A 14,613-nucleotide genomic window follows, 5' to 3' on the forward strand; every position below is an offset into this window, starting at 1 on the left:
TTCTTTAAGCTTGACCTTATGAATTAGTGTAAGAACTTGACCTTGATGGAATTGTGAAATAGAACTGTACTCTGGATCCTGGAGTCTGTTTTATGCACTGGCTACTAAAGGATTTAGACTGTATTGGGGAAACATTGACAGGTTGTTGTGGGGTTTTTGTTGTTGTTTGTTTTTTGAGATGCCTGACTTTTTTTTTTAGATGTCATTAGAATTTATTGAAATATTTTCTTATGTATATAATAATTCAAATAACAGTGTGTGTTTAGAAGACTCCCAAGACCACCTACAGCCTCAGTGATTGCTAGAAGTACTCCCAGAACTCAGCAAAGCTGTTATATTCATGATTTTGGTTTATTACAGCAGTAGGCAACAGATTAAAATTAGTAATAGAAAAAGCTTATAGGACAGAGTCCAGGAGACATCAGATGCACGTTACTAGTTGTCCTTTTCCGGTGGACACTGCTTAATTCTTCCAGCAGTGTTGTGTGATGCTGTGTATGAAATATCACCAACAAGGGAAGTTCACCTGAGCCTTGGTGTCCAGGGTTTTTATTTGAGATTCATTCTTTAGGCGTGGCTGAACTTAGTTCTCCCAAGTCCTCCAAAGGTCAGGCTGATACCATGTGGCCCAAGGCTGCCACCATAAATCACATTGTGAACATGAACTGACATGGCCCAAAGCTTCATTTAAATGAAGATATTCTTGACAGACAGGATAATAAAATTTTAGCAGTTATTTTCCAGGAGTCTGGCACAGGACATATCTTTCTTTAGGATGTACAGGGTTTGGACAACTCAGACCTGGTGAGTTAACCCTTTAGAGCACACCACAATATCCGGTATTTTTACAAGCCAATGCCTGTATAGGCTCCTATTAAACATTATTGATACTGGCTTAACACACAGAGAAAGTTGAAATTTAAGCTGGTGGTGAAAGAAGCTAACAAGGGGCAAGGTGATATGAATGGCAGGATACCTGAGCATTTCAAGAATTAGAGACATTGTTTACCTCTGAAGGCAGGGGTAAAATGAAATTGGAAAGGGATTATTTGAAAATTTTAAGAGTTGCTCTTAACTCCTAGATCCTCAGTTCTCTAGTTTTGGCATCCTAGCTGCTGCCCTCCCTTCCCCAACAGAACACTAAAGTTTACCTTTTGGAGGGATGAATTAGGGAAGATCTGGATTTGGGGAATACCAGGTATGGCTGAGGGAAAACAAAAAAAGTGGCTAAGGTGGAGGGAATTAAGTGAAAAATGTTCTGAATATAGTAAGACTGCTTTCTTGTGAGCTCTCAGAATTCTGACAGCCAGGTGTGTATTCAATAAGCAGGAGAGTGGATGACTTCTCTTTGAAGAGACTGGCCCAAGACAAAAGAGTCTTCTACACTGTTCCTCAGTGAAACACCACTGGGTGTCACCTGTGCTCCCTAACTAAGATGAGGCTCAGTTCAAGTCCTGCTTGTTTACTGATAGCCTTTAATTATCATTTGTTTCCTTCTTATGTGAAGAACAAAGATTACCAGGCATTTCAGGAAAGTTTCTCACATTAGAGAATAAAACAGATGGAAGAAAGGAATTCAGAGAATACAGAAACAATACAGGGAGGAGAAAAAAACAAAAGCATTAACAACATTGGAGTGACAAAAAATGGAACTCATAAAGTGAGAAAAATAAGTTCTGAAAAGGAACATTTATAGCATACGAAGGAGCTTTTGGAAATAAAAAGTGTGATAGAATTTTAAAATTCAGTAGAAGAGTTGGAAGATACAATTGAGCAAATCTCTCAGTAGAACAAAGAGATTGAGAAAACAAGAAAATAAGATCAGTCAAGAACATCTAACAGGTGATTAGATAGAGGAAAAAGGAGGAGAAGAAATCAAAGAAACAATTTAAGAAAATTGGCTGAAACTAAAGAATGTGAGTTTACAGATTGAGAGGACCTGTTAGGCATAGAACAACAGTGAGCAACAAACAAACAAACAAACAAAAAGAGAGACTTCTACTGAAATTTTAGAAAAATAGGCATTCAAAAACAGATCCTAGGGGCACTTGGGTGGCTCAGTCAGTTAAGTGTCCAACTCTTGATTTTGGCTCAGATCATGATCTCACAGTTGTGAGATCAAGCCTGTGTTGGGCTCTGTGTTGGACATAGAGTCTGCTTAAGATTGTCTCTCTCTCTTTCTCTCTCTCTCTCTCTTTCTCTCTCTCTCCATCTCCCTCCATCCCTCCCTCTCCCCCCTTCCCCTCTCCCTGTCTCTCTCTACCCGTACCCCCTACACACATGCACACTCCTTCTCAAAAAAAAAAAAAAAAAAAAAATAATAATAATAATAGTGATCCTAAAAGTTTAGGGAGAAAAAAAAGGCTCCACTCAAAAGATGGGATTGTACATAATGGCACCTCAGATTCCTCAGTCACAATTTTGGAAACTGGAAGAGAGTGGAGCAATGGCTTAGAAAGAATGATCTATTCAGCCAATTTATGAATCAAATCTGAGAGTAAATTTAGTCATTTTCTCAGATTGCTATCGGAAAATATGCTTCAGCACAAAAATAGGAAGAGAAAGGCTTTTGGCAATAGGGGATCTGTCACTAGAGAGAGAAAGGAAGGGCGCTTTCTGGATGGTGAATAAGAGACTCAGCAGGGTGACTGCTGTGCTTTGGGTAGAGCTTAGAGCTGGAGGGTGGAGAGCTTCAGGAAGGATTGGTACATCAGAGAATAAAATGGAACTGATAGTCTTATCTGGTGTGTTTGATTATACTGAGACAAGTTTTGAAGCTCAAGTATAATTTGGAAGTAAATTCAGAATCGATACATTAAAAACCTAAGCAAACAAAGAAACTCAAACCCTCAGACAAGTAGGTAACAGCAGGAAAAACAAAAGTTGAATAAAATAGTGTGATAATTATAAGAAAAACATGTTGTTATTTAAATTGGGAGGATGTGGGCGGAGAAATCTATGTGGGGAAGTTTACGTGGAGATAGTAGTGGCATAAGAAAGCTAAATTACCGTAACTATAGGAGAGTACAGTAAATATCTAAATGCTGAAATAGCACTGTAGACTATATTTCAGAATATCGTCTTAGAAAAAAACAGGTGAAAGAGTTTAACTGCCCCAGGAGAGTGGGAATTATGAGTGGAGAATATATGGCAGACTATTAGATTTCTTTTAAGAATCAGCTTTATTGAGGCGTAATGTGTATACAATAAAATGTACCTGTTTTAAGAGTACTGCTTGTTAAAAATATAAAAGAGTACTGCTTGGTTATGGGTTTTGACAGATGTATACACCTGTATAACAGCAACTATTATCAAGATGTGAATACGTTTACAGTCTCAAAATGGCTTTCTTGTGCCCTTCTCTGGTCAGTCTACTCTTTGGTCCCTGGCAACCACTGATCTGTTTCTAGGCATTGCAGATTAGACTGGTCTTTTCTAGAGTTTCAGTGAAGTGGAATCATAAAGTATGTGATATTTTGTTTCTGGACTTTTGCTCAGCATAATTTTTTTGAGATTCATCTATGTAGATTGCACATGAAGGTAATTTTTATCTTAACAGTATTCCGTTGTTATATGCAGGTACAGTAGTTTGTTTTATTTATTCACCAGTTGAATGGTTGTTCAACATTTGATCCAGTTTTTGGCTACTAGGAATAAAGTTGGCAACGAGCACTTGTGTGTCAGTATTTGTGTGGGTACATGTTTAAGTTTTAGTTTTGACATTTCAGTCTGTGATCTGTTGCCAGTTAATTTTTTATTGTCTGAAGAAAGGATGCACTTCAGTTTTTGCCCGTAGGGCTTTCTAGCTGTTCAGCATCATTTGTTGAAATGATCCTTTTCCTATTGAATTACCTTGGCACTTTATTTTTTTTTTTTCAATATATGAAATTTATTGTCAAATTGGTTTCCATACAACACCCAGTGCTCATCCCAAAAGGTGCCCTCCTCAATACCCATCACCCGCCCTCCCCTCCCTCCCACCCCCCATCAACCCTCAGTTTGTTCTCAGTTTTTAACAGTCTCTTATGTTTTGGCTCTCTCCCACTCTAACCTTTTTTTTTTTTTTTTTTCCCTTCCCTTCCCCCATGGGTTTCTGTTAAGTTTCTTAGGATCCACATAAGAGTGAAACCATATGGTATCTGTCTTTCTCTGTATGGCTTATTTCACTTAGCATCACACTCTCCAGTTCCATCCACGTTGCTACAAAGGGCCATATTTCGTTCTTTCTCATTGCCATGTAGTACTCCATTGTGTATATAAACCACAGTTTCTTTATCCATACATCAGTTGATGGACATTTAGGCTCTTTCCATAATTTGGCTATTGTTGAGAGTGCTGCTATAAATATTGGGGTACAAGTGCCCCTATGCATCAGTACTCCTATATCCCTTGGGTAAATTCCTAGCAGTGCTATTGCTGGGTCATAGGGTAGGTCTATTTTTAATTTTCTGAGGAACCTCCCCACTGTTTTCCAGAGTGGCTGCACCAATTTGCATTCCCACCAACAGTGCAAGAGGGTTCCCGTTTCTCCACATCCTCTCCAGCATCTATAGTCTCCTGATTTGTTCATTTTGGCCACTCTGACTGGCGTGAAGTGATATCTGAGTGTGGTTTTGATTTGTATTTCCCTGATAAGGAGCGATGTTGAGCATCTTTTCATGCTTGGCACTTTGTTTAAAATCAAATGACAGATTCAGTAGATGTTGAGGCTCTTTCTGGATTCCTACCTGTTCCATTAATCTGTATACTTATCCTTAATGCCAGTAGGACACTGTATTAAAGACTTTAACTTAATAGTAAGCTTTGAAATCAGGTTAAATCCTCAAACTTTGTTCTTTTTAAAAATTGTTTTCATGTTTCTGGGTCCTTTGCCTTTCTAGAATTCACTTTTTTACGTAAAATAAAAGGTTGCTGGGTTTTGATTGGGATTTTACTGAATTTGTGGATGAATTGAGAAGAATTGTTATCTTAACAGTATTCAATGTTCCATGAGCATGTTACATGTTTCCACTTATTTAGGTTTTCTTTAATTTGTCAGTGTTTACAGTTCTTCATATATAATTTCTTGCACATATTCTATTATGTTTATTCCTAAATATTTCATGTTTTTTGATGCTATTATAAATGGACTTGTTTTTTAATTTCCATTTCTGGTGTTTATTACTAGCATATAGAAATATATTTGACTTTAGTTTTCTGAACTTGTTATCCCTGTTAATTTTATTGAAGTTATTATAGTTCTAGTGGGTTATTATTATTATTTTTTAGATTGCTTAGGATTCTCCTTATACATAGTAATGTCCTCTGTGAATAGAGGTGCTTTTCCTTTATCCTTTTTGATTGTTATGCCTTTTATTTCTTGTTACACTGGCTAGGACTTCCAGTACATTATTGAAAATAAATGTGGAGAATGGACATACTTGATTTGTTATCAAGTTGAAGGGTTAAGAATTTAGTCTTAAGTATGATGTCAGCTGTAGGTTTTTTGAAGATCCCCTTTATTAGATGGCGGGCATTTCCTTATAGTTTATTGAGAGTTTTTATCATGGATGGCTGTTGAATCTTGTCAGGTGCTTCGTCTGCCTCTATGAAAATGATCGTATGATGTTTTTCCTTTTATTCTAGTAACGTGGATTCTGTTGATTGGCTTTTGAATGTTAAATTAGTCTAGGTTAAAACTAGGTTTTACTGTACTTGATCATTATGTAGTATCCTCTCTAGATTGCTAATTTTGGTTAAGGAATTTTGCATCTGTTTTTGAGATACACTGGTTTTCAGTTTTGTTGTAATATCTTTGTCTGGTTTTGGTGTGTGAATAATGCAAGCTGTAAAAAAGCAAGTTGAGGAATATTTGAATGAGTGATATACTGTTAAATGAATAGATTTTTTTATATACCACAGTCCACTATTAAATAATTCACCTGTTGTATAATTAACAAACTAGTTGATAGTTCAAACTAGTTGATATAAAAAAATATTTACTAGCTAAGTGGCTGTAAACTAGGGCTTCGAGCTTGGCTAAATCCAAGTCTGTAGGTGTTATTGTCAATAATATTCATTTTATCCTTTCGTTTAGTATCTCCACGTTGGGAGAGTGTTAGCCCCCATCAGCCCAAGATAATGTGTTACACAGACCTTGAGATTGCAAAATGAGAGAGTCCCTTTATCTCCTAGTGTCTATAACAATATGCGTAAAAGGACTTGATTGCCACTACTTGAATCACAGGTACCTAGTCACTGTGATTAGGTCAGGGTTGGCAAACTACAACCCACAGGCGAAATTCTGCCTGCTGTCTATTTTTTAAAAATAAAATTTAGTTGGAGAAGGTATATCCATTTGTTTATGTATTGTCTAAGGCTACTTTTGTGCTATGGTAGCTGCGTTAAGTAATTGCTAGAGACGGTATGGACTGCAAAGCCTGAAGTATTTATTTTAAAGAAGGATTTTGCTGATCTTCAGCCTAAGGGTAAGGAGTTCTCTAGTAATTGGTTGTGGAATCAGAGCCCCTTGATTGGCAGTGCCGTCGTGATCACAGGGAGGGAAGGGGAGCTATTCCCCAAAGAATTGGCAGTTCCTCAAAGGAAAGAGTGCTGAACAGACACCTTCTTCCCCAATAAAAAGAACTTGTCTTTTATACCCAAGTTTTTCTTCTCTTGTGTAGACTGAGGTTAAACATGATGATGTGGGTTATCACGCTAGTAAAAAATGTTAATAGAATAATATTCTGATACAGGAGATAACAGGAAGAATGGGTAAGGCTGCAGTGATAGATGATATAGATCGATGAAATAACGGTCTGTGAGTGATGTTAATTGATGGATTATAATTTTTCTTTTCTCAGATGATGAAACATGCCTGGGATAATTATAGGATATATGGATGGGGGCATAATGAACTCAGACCCATTGCAAGGAAAGGACACTCCACTAATATCTTTGGTAAGTTTATCTCTTCTAACTACTGTATCCATCTTTAAAACGGAATCTAAGTTCTTAAGTACTTTCTAAAACCTGAACATTTCTATTATAATTTGAAGCAACATGTATTTTTTTTTTGCAAGCTTCAGTCAAGATTTCATGCTAGTTGCTTTAGAATGTACAGATAATGTGGTAGATTTTTTACCTCTACAGATGTTGTAGTCATTTATCAGTGTTTTGAAGCTTTTTCTGCACTTTTTTCTTTAATGTCAGGGAAGTTAGGTACCTATTTGTAATTCTCTTTCTTCAACACAGTTCTGATACTCCCTGCATTATGAGGGGGAAGAGACGTGAAAGAAAGCAGTAGTGCTCTGTATATATAAAAAAGTCACATGCCCAAGGTGATTTGGTTGGTAAGGTGAGTGGTTGGTAAGGTGAGTGGGTGATATTGTACACTCACAATTCCAAGGGAAAGATTCATTTGTTTGTGGATGGAGGTCTGGGGAATAGCTGTGTTCAGCCTGAGTTCACTCTAACTTTCTAGGTCTCTTGAGCTCGCTTCTACTTGTTAAACTTCTCCATTTCAAAAAGTACTTAACAACTTTTACTTAGCCTAAGGATAAGTCTTGAGAATCATCAAGCTGTTATTTATTATAGTCTTCACCTCTTTCCCGCATTCTCAATTTTTCTTGATGTAATGGGTATCTTTTAAGTAATAATAGGTGAAGTTAAGAAAATATTGAGGTAGGGAGGCACATGTAACTAGTTATATGCAACGTAGTTATCTTTGCTAATTGTAATGTGCCACCACAGTAACCTAAATCACGGCATTTTTCCTCGTGACATTTGAAAGAGTTTTTCTAATGCTATGATTTCTCTTGTAATTTGTTGCTTGCTTATTTTCTGTAAACCATAAAATGTCTGGAAAGATCATTTCTCTTGGGTTTCAGAGGTGTTGGAATCGAGGAATAATGGAAAAAATTTTTCTTTAGGTCATCAAAGACACCAGAAATATCTTAATACAGTTAACTTAGAATCTGTCACCTAATGAAATAAAGCATATTTCCTTAGCAAAGGTTACAAATGGAAAAGTTCCCATTGTTTTGTGGATGCCACAGTGTGAGACATTAGTGCAGGAAAAGACATTTTATGTTTAATGGTTAATTAAAATTAGATCCTCTTTTCAAGTAAATATTTTTTTCAGTATTAAACTCTTCGGTAAACTGTTAGTCCTTCTAAAGGATTAGAGTATAAATGTGTAAAATAAAAGTTGCATGTTAATTTTCTACTTCTTTTTTAAACCGTATTTCTCAGAACATAAACTGTATTAACATTTGTCAAATGGATACGGGTCCTAGGCAAAATAGTTGGTAAGTTTATTAATTTTGAGAGAGACAGAGAGAGCAACCAGGGGAGAGGTGGAGAGAGAGAAAATCCCAAGCAGGCTCCTCGCTGACAGTGCTGAGCCTGACGCAGGGCTGGAACTCACAAACCCTGAGATCATGACCTAAGCTGAGACCAAGAATCTGACGCTTAACTGACTGAGCCACCCAGGTGCCCCTGTTTTGTTTTGTGTTGTTTTTGTTTTGTTTCGTTTTACTTTAGGAGAAGTCTAACTGAGTGGTAATAGTTCTGAGTGTCTGATTTGATGCCCCAAATTCAGTATGTCTTTAAGAATCAGAATCTTAGAATTGAAAGAAACTTCAAAAGTCTAGCCTCTCTATTGTAGGAATATACAGGCGAGTATTGAAACTTTACTTACAGTATTTGAGATTACATGGAAAAGAACTTAAAAACGTGTTCTTTTCCATTTTACTAGTGTCAATTATTAAAAAATTCTTTTCTGTGGTAACTGAAATAAGCATTCCTCTGACTTCTATCTGGTTAGTCCTTGGCATCGTAGGATTCTTTATGTGCAGATAACAGAAAATCCATTTCAAAATGGCTTAAACTAAAGTAAATTTAATAAGCTCAATGAAGTCCTAGCATAGATTGGAGTCCAGCTAAGCTTTTTATTTATGTCTTTTCTCCATTTTCCTCTGTGTTGATATCTTCAGGCTGGCTTCTTAGCAAGACGGCTGCCTCAGTGTGAAGCTGTATATATACGTACTACCACATCTGTAGAGCAGAGAGCACTTGGTTTTCGTAGAAACTTCGTTGACTCATTGTTTCTTGTCTCAAATTGGCTTTTGTGCCCATTCTCGAACCAAATGCTACTTCCTGAAGGATGGCGTATATTCTTTTGGTTTTGCCCCGTGAAGGTAAACTCCTGGAGCTAGTGAGTGAGAAGAAAATGTTGCTGGATGTAAATTAGCACTGATACTAATTATTCCAACAGTAATTAATGGAATGAATTCTTTTTACTTAGATATACTGAAGAATTAAGAGTTTTGTTAGGAATAGGTCTTCTCGCCCTTAAAGGGAAGAATTTTGATTTGGAAAAGAGTGTTAACTTTGCAGTGCTTTTTGAAGTGTGCCTTTATTTTCTCTATACGTGTCTGTGTCTGTGTATGTAGGTATGTTTATGTATAAATTCTTTTTGCTATTTCTAACTTAACTGGCTTATGACTTCTAATATTTTGTTGAGGATTTTTGCACTTATCTTTTGCATTTATATTGCTCTGTATTTTTCTTACATTATCTTTGTCTTGTTTTGGTATCCAGGTAATGTCTCATAAAATGAATTTGGAAGTGTTCTCTGCTCTTTATTTTTCCGGAAGATAGTGTTTAACATTGATTTTATTTTCTTCTTCAGTGTTGATAGTATTCACCAGTGAAGCCATCTGCATCTAGAGATTTTTTTCCCCCCCCGGGAGGTTTTTAAACTGAAAATTCAGTTTCTTTAACAGTAAGGACCAATCAGCTTATCTACAGTTGACTCTTGAACAACATGGGTTTGAACTGCATGGGTCTACTTTATATATAGGGTGGTTTTTTTTTTTTTTTTTTTTTTTTTTTGATAAATACAGTACAGTAGTGTCAATGCATTTTCTCTTATGATTTTATTAATAACTTTTTTCTATCATACTTTATTGTAAGAATGTAGTTTAATTATAAACTAAATTTAATTCTAAACATTGTCTATTAAGACAGTGTGTGTTAATCAACTATTATCAGTAGGCTTCTAGTAAACAGTAGTAGGCTATTAGTACTTAAGTTTTTGGGGAGTCAAGTTATATGGGTTTTTGACTGCATTGTGGTCAGCATCCTTAACCCCAGGCTTCTTCAAGGACCAACTGTATTTCTTTCAGGGTGAGTTTTGGTAGTTTATGGTTTTTGAGGAATTGGTCCATTTCATCTTAGTTATTGATTTTATGTGCATAGAGTGTTTGGAGTATTGCCTTGCTATCTTTTGGATGTCTGTGGCAGCTGTAGAGATAATCCCCTTTCATTCCTGATATTAGTAATTCGTATTTTCTCTCTTTCTCTTTGTCCTGCTAGAAGCTTGGTTTCATTGATCTTTTTAAAAAATTTATCATGGTTCACTTTATTTTTTTATTCAAGTAATAACATAGAGTGTATACTAATTTCTAGTGTACAATATAATGACTCAGCAATTCTGTACGTTAGTCAGTGCTCATCGTGGTAAGTGTACTCCTTAATCCTCTTTACCTCTTTCATCCATCCCCTGCCCACCTTCCCTCTGGCAACCACCAGTTTGTTCTCTGTGTGTTTTTTTGTTTGTCTCTTTTATTTTGTTTTATTTCTTAAATTCCACATAGGAGTGAAATCATATGGTATTTGTCTTCCTCAAGCTGACTTATTTCACTTAGTATTATATCCTCTTGATCCATCCATGTTGTTGCAAATGGCAAGATTTCATTCTTTTTGATGGCTGAGTAATTTTCTATTGTATTGCTTTTATCTTGGCTTTTATAAATAATGCTGCAATAAACATAGGAGTGCACATATCTTTTTAAATTTGTGTTTCCATTTTCTTTGGATAAATACCCAGTAGTGGAATTACTGGATCATATGATAATTCTATTTTTCATTTATTGAGGAACCTCCATACTGTTTTTCACAGTTGGTGCACCAGTCTGTATTCCCACTAATAGTACATGAGGGTTCCTTTTTCTTCACATCCTCGTCATCTCTTGTTATTTCTTACGTTTTTGGTTCTAGCCATTATGACAGGTGTGAGGTGATATAACTCATTGTGGTTTTGATTTGCATTTTCCTGATGATGAGCAATGTTGAGCATCCTTTCATGTGTCTGCTGGCCATCTATATGTCTTCTTTGGAAAAATGTCTATTTGTTGATCTTTTTAATATTTTCTTTATGTTTTTCATTTCTTTGATTTCTGCTCTTTACCATTTTGTTTCTTTTGCAGTTTTGAGTTGATTTAGCTCTTGCTTTTCTAATTGCTCTAAGTGGAAGCCTGGAGTGTGGATTTGAGATCCTTTTCTCCAATGTAAGCATTTGGTGCTGTACATTTCCTGTAGGTGCTGCTTTAGTTGTATGCTGAAGATTTTGGTATGTTGTGTTCCACTTTCCATTTAATTCAATATGTTTTAAAATTTCTCTTGAGGAACCCTCTTGCCCTGTTGGTGAGAATGCAAACTGGTGCACCCGCTCTGGAGAATAGTATGGAGGTTCCTCAAAAAGTTACAAACAGAACTACCCTATGATTCAGCAGTTGCATTAGTATTAGTAGGTATTTGCCCCAAGGATATCAAAATACTAATTTGAAGGGATACAGGCACCTCGATGTTTATAGCAGCATTATTTAAAATAACAAATTATGGAAAGAGCCTAAATGTCCACTGACTGGATGAATGGGTAAGGAAGATGGGGTATATATATACAATGGAATATTACTCAGTCATCAACAGAGTGAGATTTTGCCATTTGCAGTGATGTGGATGGAGCTACAGAATATTTTGCTAAGTGAAATAAAGTCAGTCAGAGAAAGACAAATACCATATGATTTCACTCGTGTGTGGAATTTAAGAAACAGAACAAATGAACATAGGGGGGAAGAAGAGGCAAACCAAGAAACAGATTCTTTTAACCATAGAGAGCAAACTGATGGCTACCTGAGGGGTGGGGGTACAGGGATGGGTGAAATAGGTGATGGAGATTATGGAGGGCACTCGTTGTGATGAGCACTGGGTGTCCTGTGTAAGTATTGAATCACTAAATTCTACACCTGAAACTAATATCGCACTGTATGTTAGCTAACTGGAATTTTTAAACAAAAACTTAATTAAAAAAATAGAAGCGCATGGGAAAAGCCATGTATTTTTTCAGCTTGGGGAAGAAAAGTTTCCCTTGAGTAAGTTGCTTAATTTTCAAATGTTCAGAGATTTTCCTTTTATCTTTCTGTCACTGAATTTTAGTTTAATTCCTTTATGGTCAGAGAACACTGTATTTCAGTTCTTTTAAATTGTTGACGATTTACTTTATGATCCAAAATATAGTCTGTCTTAGTGAATGTTCCATTTGTGCTTGAAAAGAATATATACAAGTGTAGTCTGCTGTTATTGAGTAGAATGTTCTCTTGATGTTAGTTAGATGCCATTGGTTAATGGAGTTGTTCAGACTTCCTCTGTGCTTTCTAAATTTCTGTCTAGTAGTTCTATTACTCACTGAGAGAAGGGTGTTGAAGTCTTCAAGTGTAATTTTGGATTTGTCTCCTAACCTCATTCAGTTTTGTCAGTTTTTGCTTCATACATTTCTTATATTCATATATTCTTGTTAAGTGTTTACACCTTTAGGATTGTTATATCTTCTTGGTAGCACCACAAAAGCCTTAATACCATAACCAGACGCTGATATTACAAGCAAAGGAAACTGTAGACCTATGCCCCTCATGGATATAGACACAAAAATCTTTAACCATGTATTAGTAAATCTAATTCAGCAAATGTAAAATGAATAGTAACTCATGATTATTACATGGTGGGTTTAATATCTAGAAGTTAGTCGATGTAATTGAAAATATTAAGGGAATAAAAGAGAAGAACCATATGATCATTTCAGTAGATGCAGAAAAAGCATTTAACAACACTCAGGATCAATCCATTATAAAAACTCTTAGCAGACTTGGTTAGAAGGGAACTTCTTCAACCTGATTAAAGACATTAAAACACACACCCCAAGATGAAACAAATGGAAAAAAATTGCCACATGCCTCGTGTTGAAAGACTAGATATTTTCCCCTAAGATTATGAATTAGGCAAGGATGTCTGCTCTCTCACTTTGTGTAACTTTGTAGATGAGCTCCTAACCAGTACATTAAAGCAAGGAAAAGACAAAAGTATAGAGTTTGGAAATGAAGAAGTAATACTGTCTTTACTTGTAGTCAACGTGATTATTCATGCAGAAAGTCTTAAGAAATCTACTAAAAAACAACAATAAAGTCCTAGGTTGAATACAGTTTAGTAAGGTCATAGGATACAAGTTAAATATACAAAATAAATTATATTAAAAAATTTTTTTTAAGTTTATTTATTTTGAGAGAGGGAGTGTGCGAGTGGGATAGGGGCAGAGAGAGAGGGTGAGAGAGAATCCCAAGCAGGCTCAGAGCCTGCTGTGGGGTTCAAACTCGTGAACTGCAAGATCATGACCTGAGCCAAAATCAAGATCTGGGTGCTTAACCAGCTGAGACACCCAGGCGCCCCAATAGATTGTATTTCTGTATACTGGTAAATAGTCAAAATACAGTTTAAAAATAATGTCATTTGTAGTAGCATCAAAAAATATGAACTGCACGTAGGTGAATTTAACAAAATATGTGTAAAATTCACACACTTAAAACTGATTATTGAGAGAAGTTTGAAAGGACAGAGATGCCATGTTTATGAATTGGAATACTCAGTATTGTTGAGATGTCCCAACCAAAATGACTTTTTGTGTAAATTGATAGTCTGACTCTAAAAATCTGTATAAAAATGCAAAGCTTGGGCAATAGTAAGAATAATTTTTTAAAAGGAAGAACAAAGTTGAAGGATTTATATTACCTTATTTTAAGATTTACTGTAAAGCTGCAGTAATGAAGGCAGTATGGTTTTAGTGTAAGGACAGACACAGAGATCAGTGGCAAAGAACAGAACTCGGACTGCATGTACATTATAAGTGGTTCATTAATTTTCAGTAAAGTTGCTTAGGTAAGTCCGTGACTAAACAGGATAGTCTTTCCAATAAATCATGCTGGATCAGCTACATATTCATATAGAAAAATAACAAACCTTGATTCTTCATTGTACATAAAAATTAACTTGAAATGGATCATAGATCTAAGCATAAAAGCAAAAAGTATAAAACTTTCAGTAGAAAGCATTGGAGAAAATCTTTGTGACTTTGAGGTAAGAAAAGAGGTTTTAGAATACAAAAAGCATAAGCCACAAAAGGAGAAAAATGGATAAATTGGACTTCATAAAAATTTCTGCTCTCTGAAAGACATTAATAAAAAGGTAAGTAAGCCCCAAAACTTGGAGAATGTGTTTGTGACACACACAAACACACGTGGATGTGTTCAGAATATATAAATAATTACATGCCAAAGAAAGTTTATGCATAGTCAGTAAGCACATCATTTGTCAGAGAAATTAAAATTGAGACCACAACATAACATCCTATACATTCATATTAGAACGCGTAAAATTACAAAGACCAGCAATACCGAATACTGACAAGGAGGGTGGAACAGCTAGAACTCTCATCCATTGTTGCTGCATGTATAAAGTGGT

General features: G+C 35.8%; 1 protein-coding gene across 2 annotated transcripts in view; it reads left to right on the forward strand.

The window, feature by feature from the left end:
* Positions 1-14,613, forward strand: part of MAN1A2 (mannosidase alpha class 1A member 2) — a 176,324-nt gene that overhangs the window by 39,190 nt on the left and 122,521 nt on the right. For both annotated transcript variants that reach the window (XM_042953597.1, XM_042953598.1), the window contains exon 3: positions 6,843-6,939. In XM_042953597.1, coding sequence (XP_042809531.1) covers positions 6,843-6,939 — 97 coding nt within the window. The remainder of the gene's footprint in view (positions 1-6,842; positions 6,940-14,613) is intronic.

The sequence above is a fragment of the Panthera leo genome, chromosome C1, assembly GCF_018350215.1.
Source record: "Panthera leo isolate Ple1 chromosome C1, P.leo_Ple1_pat1.1, whole genome shotgun sequence".
In the NCBI taxonomy this organism is placed as follows: Eukaryota; Metazoa; Chordata; class Mammalia; order Carnivora; family Felidae; genus Panthera; species Panthera leo.